This window comes from Salvelinus alpinus, chromosome 18 (assembly GCF_045679555.1).
Source record: "Salvelinus alpinus chromosome 18, SLU_Salpinus.1, whole genome shotgun sequence".
NCBI lineage: Eukaryota > Metazoa > Chordata > Actinopteri > Salmoniformes > Salmonidae > Salvelinus > Salvelinus alpinus.
In genome coordinates, this window is record NC_092103.1 from 4,718,623 (window position 1) to 4,727,830 (window position 9,208).

The 9,208-nt window shown below is 41.3% G+C and overlaps 1 protein-coding gene across 1 annotated transcript; it reads left to right on the top strand.

The window, feature by feature from the left end:
* The first annotated feature begins 3,502 nt into the window (after nucleotides 1-3,502).
* On the top strand, nucleotides 3,503-4,149 carry LOC139544625 (pro-MCH 1). The gene has a single exon (XM_071351944.1). It carries the CDS (start codon nucleotides 3,595-3,597, stop codon nucleotides 3,991-3,993), a length of 399 nt encoding a protein of 132 aa, XP_071208045.1. The 5' UTR covers nucleotides 3,503-3,594; the 3' UTR covers nucleotides 3,994-4,149.
* The last annotated feature ends 5,059 nt before the right edge of the window (nucleotides 4,150-9,208 follow it).

Here is a 9,208-nt window from a genome sequence, read left to right on the forward strand (position 1 = left end):
AAGAATATAAAAAACAAGGTGAAGAAATGGTCAACTGACAGACTAATTAGTCATCACAGACTGGCTAACTTTGACCATTCAGAACACAGACACGCTTTTCAATAAGAAATGGTCCATGGCATTTCCCATCTGGCCACACTGGCAGTACATCACCCACACTAAAATAACCAATGTGATTTGTTCCAGACTAGAAGCCATTAAAGGTCATAGTTTTAGAAAATGCACACATTTCAGAATGACATTAATGTTCTTAATGTGACTATGGACTGTTTGACCCATTATAAACTGTTGGCCTAATTGAAAAATATTTAATTTAAAAAATACATGCTTACTGCTGTGGCCAGGTGATTTTTGATTTACTTAGTTAGCTTTTAATATATACTGAACAAAAATATAAATGCAACTTGCAACAATTTAAGATTTTACTGAGTTACAGTTCATATAAGGAAATCAGTCAATTGAAATAAATTGACTAGGCCCTAATCTATGGATTTCACATGACTGGGAATACAGATATGCATCTGTTGGTCACAGATACCTATTTGTAAAAAAAAAAGTAGGGGCATGGATCAGAAATCCAGTCAGTATCTGGTCTGACCACCATCATGCAGTGCAGAATCTCCTTCGCATAGAGTGGTCAGGCTGTTGATTATGGCCTGTGGAATGTTGTCCAACTCCTCTTCAATAGCCGTGCGAAGTTGCTGGATAATGGCGGAAACAGGAACACACTGTCGTACACGTCGATCCAGAGCATCCCAAACATCAGTGTTCGTTGTCCGTAGCTTATGCCTGCCCATACCATAACCCCACTGCCACCATGGGGCACTCTGTTCACAATGTTGACATCAGCAAACCGCTCGCCCACACAATACCATACATGTGGTCTGCGGTTGTGAGGCCGGTTGGACGTACTGCCAAATTCTCTAAAACGACATTGGAGGCAGGTTATGGTAGAGAAAGGAACATTGAATTCTCTGGCAACAGGTCTGGTGGACATTCCCACAGTCAGCATGCCAATTGCACGCTCCCTCAAAACTTGAGACATCTGTGGCGTTGTGTTGTGTGACAAAACCACACATTTTAGAGTGGCCTTTTATTGTCCCCAAGCACAAGGTGCACCTGTGTAATGGTCATGCTTGTCACGCCCTGACCATAGATTGCTTTGTATGTTTCTATGTTTTGTTTGGTCAGAGTGTGATGTGGGTGTGCATTCTATGTTGTATGTCTAGGTTGTCTTTTTCTATGTGTTTGGCCTAGTATGGTTCTCAATCAGAGGCAGGTGTCAGTCGTTGTCTCTGATTGGGAGCCATATTTAGGTAGCCTGTTTTCCTTTGTGTTTTGTGGGTGGTTGTATCCTGTGTTAGTGTTTTCACCACATGGGACTGTTTCGGGTTTTTTTTTCTTCAGTATTTTGCACTTTGTTACTTTGTATTGTTTAGTGTTCAGTTTTATATAATTAAAATAGACACTTACCACGCTGCACATTGGTCCTCCGATCCTTGCTACTCTTCAGACAATGAAGAGGAAAACCGTTACAATGCTGTTTAATCAACTCCTTGATATGCTACACCTGTCAGGTAGATGGATTATCTTGGCAAAGGAGAAATGCTCTCTATTAGGGATGTAAACAAATTTGTGCACACAATTTAGAGAAATAAACTTTTTGTTCATATGGAACATCTCTGAGATCTTTTATTTCAGCTCACGAAACATGGGACCAAAGCATTACATGTTGCGTTTATATTTTTGTTCAGTGTAAGTTCGATATAGATTTTAAGGTTGTTTTGATTTTGAAGAAATATCAAGTGCTTGAATATTATTTTTTTGGGGGGGTGATGAACTTTTTTTAAATAAATGGAGTAAGAGGACATTAATTGAATAAAAAAGACATAGTACTGCATCCTGATACGCTTTTTTTCTTGTATATCATACTAAAACCTGCTAGAAATCCTTATGAAATTTTGATTTTGTCTCTAGCTAGTTGCTTGATTTTAATAGAATCGTGTTTGATTATTTGAGTTGCAATATAGTTTAATATTTTCTGTTCGAGCCAGTCGGCTTGTTTGCATCCAATTATTTTTTGACATTTAACATTCACCTGCAGAAAGAGGAGGCTGGAGTATTAATTTGCTGAAAACAATAATGCAAACTTCTAGATCCCCTTCAACAGAACCATTTCCTCTCTGATAAGGAGAAGGGAAAATAACATTAAAAGAGGCCATTAAAGCATTTCTCTGAGACGAACACACAGAGACCACCTACTTCAAGTTTATTCCTCTTAATTGGGGAACTATGGGAGAACATCTTAGAGTGTCATTTTCACACAGTATATGGGTGCTAACGATGTCTGAACAAATCGGATTCCTATCTATAGTGATCAATTTCTTTAAAATGCCTTGGAAAACTACTCTAAGACACAAAAACATCCTCCACTTTAAAGTTTTACAGCTGGATTTGACCATTGGACAAAAACCAACCCTTGTCAAACAAAGCTAAGATTTGAAGCAAGACATGCTAGTATGAATAAACAGACAAAATGTCCAAAATATACTGTAGTAGGCCTATTTATAGAACAATAATAACAGCTCCCCAAAAAGATACACTTCTTTGGATGAGAGTTGTGCGTATTTGAAAAGTTATTATGCAGTAACATTATCTGACCGTAGCAATATCTGATCTGAGGTCATCACTATAAATCACCAAACAAAACCATTGACGGTCCACCAGCCAATATCTCCTTTTTTGTGCATATCTCTAGCCAAGCTGACTTTGAACCCATCAGCCTCACACCAGCATTCTGTTTCAAGAGGGCTACAGTATGTGAGCAGGTTTTCAAACCTAACTCCCTGTCTGATCTTCCTAATTAGGTAAGGTTGCAAATATGCAGGTACCAGTAAGTGAACAAATAAAGCTTTACAGAGAGCACAGACAGCAGACGTAAAGGATATGCTCTGAATTAAGAGACATTTCCGATCTTCACCAAAGCCTTACATCAGTGACGTTGTGAATTTCCTCTCAACACGTATTCAAAGAACCCTGCTGGTTTTCCTGGTGCCACATACACACCAAGCTCTTCAATGATCACTTCACTAGTTTACTTTTCAACTGTAATCCCACCTGAAATCCCTTATTTTACATTGTCATAAGGTGGCCATGAGAGGGGAGTATGTATCATTGAGAGTCCTTAACCACTAGGTAGTCAATGGGTGAGTAATGCACTCCAGTTATTTTAAAGGGCAGGCTCTTGGAATGGCGTCTTCCTTTGTGTCCTCATTCAATGAAATCCCACTGTTTCATCCTCACAGACTTTAGAAAGACCAGCCACTTTACAGATAAGCTTAATTAACTCTCCACAAGACACAACACTCCAACACTGATAGGGGTCTCATCAACCACGTCATTATACTGTTGTTTAATATCCTGAAACACAATGAGAAGAAAAGCAGTGATGAAACAAATGTCAAATGTTGCAAATCCTGGAAGGCCAAACGGTATAAAAGAGGAAGACAAACATCTCGGTCAGAAGAGAACCAGCTCAAAAAAAATCACAACAACCTGCAACATCAACCTCAACGAAGATCCTCATTCTCCAAGATGAGACACTCTGTCCTCTCCATCTCCTTTGCCGTGGCACTTGTCTTGGAGTGCTACACACCGTCCACGGCGATCCCCATCGGCAAGACGGACAACGTCGCCTTGGAGCAAGATACCCTAGACTCCCTACTGAGTGTAGAGGTGGCTGAAAACAGCCCTGATTCAGTCAGAGGCAGGAGCTCCAAGATTGTCTTGTTGGCAGACTCTGGCCTGTGGATGAACCTGAACAGAGGACTTCCTTTCTACAAGCTGAGAGCTGCAGCCGCCGGGCCTGACAGAGCCCTGACTATGGACCGCAGAGAGGCTGGCCAGGACCTGAGCCCAAGCATCTCCATCGTCAGGAGGGACACCATGAGGTGTATGGTGGGAAGGGTGTACCGGCCCTGCTGGGAGGTGTAGAGGTGACCAACGAGATCGTCTCATCTCATCATCCATCTGCCAGCCAGATTACCCTTCTGTATCTTAAATTGTATAATATGATCTTTCGTTTTTGAGAATATGTATTCATGTAATTACATGAACTGATATTTGCAATTAAAAAGACAGAACACTGCATTTGACGCCTTGTGTATGTTTTTCTCTAGTAGCACAGCTAGCACTGCGATGCAGTGCCATAAACACCTGCGCCACTCGGGAGGCCTTTATCAGTCTTAATAAGGTTGCGACAGCCAATTATTCTAAAATAATAGCATTCTAGAATTACCCACAGTATTACATTTACAACAGCCTTTTGGTATTTGGTCTTTAACGTTTACATCACTCTGGAATGGGAAGTAAGTGGGAAGTAGGTCTATAAAACTACACAAGACACTTGCATCATTCCGGGAATAATGTGGTGTTGCTAATAAACCTGAAATAATCAGCTGAAGTCATATTCTGTTTGTCTACCATACATCCCACGGGGCACAAGTATGAAAAAAGTATGAAAATGTATGCAATCAATACTGTAAGTTGCTCTGGTTAAGACTGTCCGCTAAATTACAAAAAATGTGAATGTAAAATGTCCAGGTTCTGAGTGGATTCTGTCCAGCTTTCAGAGAAAAAAAGGAACGTGTATTTATTGCAGTGTTTGATTGTGGAAACCATTGATAATCATTCCCTCTTGTGGATGTGTACATGACTCTGCATGTCTCCAAAGTTCCTGGGGTGAGCTGAGAATGAATATGGTAATGAGTTTGCATCAAGAAGCAATTACTTGGGTTGGCGATGATTGCTCAAGTTGGCCTTTAATCACCGATTATGTGACAAGTTGAAATACTCTATTCTCCAGTCTCTTGATTGAGAGAATAATGTTATTATGGTTAATCTTGTTGGTTTTCAAAACACATTATTAAAAGTTTCATGTTGTCTCATTCTGTTACTTACTATAATCTTACATGACTGCACACTTTGTCCTGTTACCAGTTTTTCCTCTGTATACAGTATCCTCTACCATTTTCATCTCTCCCATCTCATTCCACTGACTGCATTGTATAACTAGATTTTTCCTTATTAGTATTATATTGCCCATTACCGTATGATGTTATGAGGGAGCTGCATGTCTTAAAAAAAAAGACCAAAAGAAAGTCAATGTGTATCAATACAGGAAAAATATACGTATTAGACTTTGTCTGGGAGTTTGACATGCTCTCATGCTAGACATTCCAGTCCCCATGTTTACATTACTAACATGTCTAATGGCTGAGTGTCTCAAGACCCTAAGCAGACGTCCTTATACTTTCAAAGCATTAGGTTGTATATGATTTCCACTAAGTGCTGCAGTAAGGTTGAGAAAACCTCTGAACACCAGTATGTTGTCTGCCTCTTGTCTGTCTGCCATTCGGAGGTACACTATAATTGAGAATGACCTTCAGGGTTTATTGCTCAATTAAGAGGTGAAATAAGCTTCCTGTTGTTCCGGGGACATTAATTAAATGCCCTGAGACGTTGGAATGGGCTTACTGTATCTACAATGTTTTGATGTAGCCACCCTGTCAAACGCAGATGCAAATGAAGGCCTAAAGATTTGTAGATAGATACTCTGAAATGTCAGAGCAGCAGGCTAATTAAAGTCCTTTGTAGCATTGATTAGTCAAAAGCACACCACTTACTAGAATTTAGATGTGTTAGAATTAATTGAGGACATTTCTACTGGCCAACCTGGAGTGTGTTTTGAATGTGTTATATGTCATGACCTTGAAAGGGAGGTATTCAATTATTATTTCATGTCATAATGATGCCAGAAGATTTGCATTTGATGTGTAACCACATTTCTAGTGTACCTGACAGTATTCTAGTGCACTTGTGTAAATAACAAGTAGCCCTATAGATAATTAATGGAGTGTTTTTTAGAGGTACATGTCTGAAAGAAGAGGGATGATGAGTATCGGTTTTTGTATTTTTACCCCAATAAACATTGATTTGAAATGTCAAGCAGACAGTAACCATTCATGATCAGCTGATCAGCTGACAGAGATGGAACTAGCGGGACAGGAACAATTCCTAGAAAATACAGAGTTAGGGAAATGAGTCAGCAACAATGCATTGTGTTATGATAATGAGCACCTCCTCAGCAGTGGAGAATTATATCTGTTCACCATTAATGCAGCAACATTGAACAGCACTAAGCTATTCTGAAGAAAATACTTCCTGGATATCAGTTCAACCCACATTAACATGGGGCTAGATGACGGTAATTGCAATAGCATAAGGATGTTATGTCATTTTATTTCAATAGCTCTTTGTTAATACCAAGGAGTTATATTACCTAAGAATAGATGGGGTTGAATCCCTGTAGGAATTGGTGTGTGTAATCTCTGAAAGCATTTACTTACAAATACACTTCCCTTAGGCAGCAGGGGAACACTTTGTAAACACCCTAACAGCAGCGCTGAATGTGTGCTGTGGTGCTGGTTCACTGTTTCTCAGCATTGAACAGGTCTACATCAATGATGCCGCTCTTGCTGCTGGTGATTCTCTGATCCACTTCTACGCAGACGACACCATTCTGTATACTTCTTGCCCTTCTTTGGACACTGTGTTAACTAACCTCCAGACGAGCTTCAATGCCATACAACTCTCCTTCCGTGGCCTCCAACTGCTCTTAAATGCATGTAAAACTAAATGCATGCTCTTCAACCGATCGCTGCCCACACCGTCCAGCATCACTACTCTGGACGGTTCTGACTTAGAATATGTGGACAACTACAAATACCTAGGTGTCTGGTTAGACTGTAAACTCTCCTTCCAGACTCACATTAAGCATCTGCAATCCAAAATTAAATCTAGAATCAGCTTCTTATTTCACAACAAAGCATCCTTCACTCATGCCGCCAAACATACCCTCGTAAAACTGACTATCCTACCGATCCTTGACTTCGGCGATGTCATTTACAAAATAGCCTCCAACACTCTACTCAGCAAATTGGATGCAGTCTATCACAGTGCCATCCGTTTTATCACCTGTATGCTCTCGTTGGCTGGCCCTCACTTCATATTCGTCGCCAAACCCACTGGGTCCAGGTCATCTACAAGTCTTTGCTAGGTAAAGCCCCGCCTTATCTCAGCTCACTGGTCACCATAGCAGCACCCACCCGTAGCACGCGCTCCAGCAGGTATATTTCACTGGTCACCCCCAAAGCCAATTCCTACTTTGGCCACCTTTCCTTCCAGGTCTCTGCTGCCAATGACTGGAACAAACTGCAAAAATCACTGAAGCTGGAGACTCATATCTCCCTCACTAGCTTTAAGCACCAGCTGTCAGAGCAGCTCACAGATCACTACACCTGTACATAGGCCATCCAACTACCTCATCACCATACTGTTATTTATTTATTTATTTTGCTCCTTTGCGCCCCATTATCTCTACTTGCACATCCATCTTCTGCACATCTATCACTCCAGTGTTCAATTGCTATATTGTAATTATTTCGCCACCATGGCCTATTTATTGCCTTACCTCCCTAATCTTACCTCATTTGCACACACTGTATATAGACTTTTTCAATTGTATTATTGACTGTATGTTTGTTTATTCCATGTGTAACTCTGTGTTGTTGTTTGTGTCGCACTGCTTTGCTTTATCTTGACCAGGTCGCAGTTGTAAATGTGAACTTGTTCTCAACTAGCCTACCTGGTTAAATAAAGGTTAAATAAAAATAAATAAATAAAGGACTATGGAGTCTGCAGTGTACACTTCCCCACATACAGTACTTTCTCTGGCTGATATCCTGATGGGTGTCACATTCTGCCCTTGCACCACAAACACTTCTCCCAATCCCCTTCTCTGTGCAATAACATACTGCCAGGGTTTAATTACCAAAGGTCTTTCCAAAGGCTAATTTCTAAACCAGGTTGCCTTTTGACATTTACATACAGTGCCTTCGGAAGTATTCAGACCCCTTGATTTTACCCACCTTTTGTTATGTTACAGTCTTATTCTACAATGGATTAAATACAAAAAAATCTCAGGAATCTACACACAATACCCCATAATGACAAAGTGAAAACATTATTATAATTTTTTTTGCAAAGGTATTAAACATAAAATACTGAAATACCCTTTGCTATGAGACTCGATAATTGAGCTCAGGTGCATCCTGTTTCCACTGATCATCCTTGAGATGTTTCTAGAACTTGATTGGAGTCCACCTGTGGTAAATTCAATTGATTGGACATGATTTGGAAAGGCACACACCTGTCTATATAAGGTCCCACAGTTGCCAGTGCATGTCAGAGCAAAAACCAAGCCTAGAGGCCGAAGGAAATGTCATAGAGCACCGAGACAGGATTGTGACGAGGAACAGATCTGAGGAAGGGTACCAAAACATGCCTGCAGCATTGAAGGTCCCCAAGAACACAGTGGCCTCCATCATTCTTAAGTGGAAGAAGTTTGAAACCGCCAAGACTCTTCCTAGAGCTGGCCGCCTGCCCAAACTGAGCAATTGGGGGAGAAGGGCCTTGGTCAAGGAGGTGACCAAGAACCCGATGGTCACTGACAGTGCTCTAGAGTTCCTCTGTGGAGATGGGAGAATCTTCCAGAAGGACAACCATCTCTGCAGTATTACACCAATCAGGCCTTTATGGTAGAGTGGCCAGATGGAAGCCACTCCTCAGTAAAAGGCACATGACAGCCCACTTGGAGTTTGCCAAAAGGTACCCAAAGACTCTCAAACCATGAGAAATGATTCTCTGGTCTGATGAAACCAAGATTGAACTCTTTGGCCTGAATGCCAAGCGTCACGTCTGGGGGAAACCTGACACCAGCCCTACAGTGAAGCATGGTGGTGGCAGCATCATGTTGTGGGGATGTTTTTCGGTGGCAAGGCAAAGATGAACAGAGCAAAGTACAGAGAGCTCCTTGATGAAAACCTGCTCAAGAGCGCTCAGGACCTCAGATTGGGGTGAAGGTTCAGCTTCCAACAGGACAACAACCCTAAGCACACAGCCAAGACAATGCAGGAGTGGCTTCGGGACAAGTCTCGGAATGTCCTTGAGTGGCCCATCCATAGCCCGGACATGAACCCGATCGAACATCTCTGGAGAGACCTGAAAATAGCTGTGCAGCAACGCTCCCCATCCAACCTGACAGAGCTTGAGAGGATCTGCAGAGAAGAATGGGAGAAACTCCCCAAAT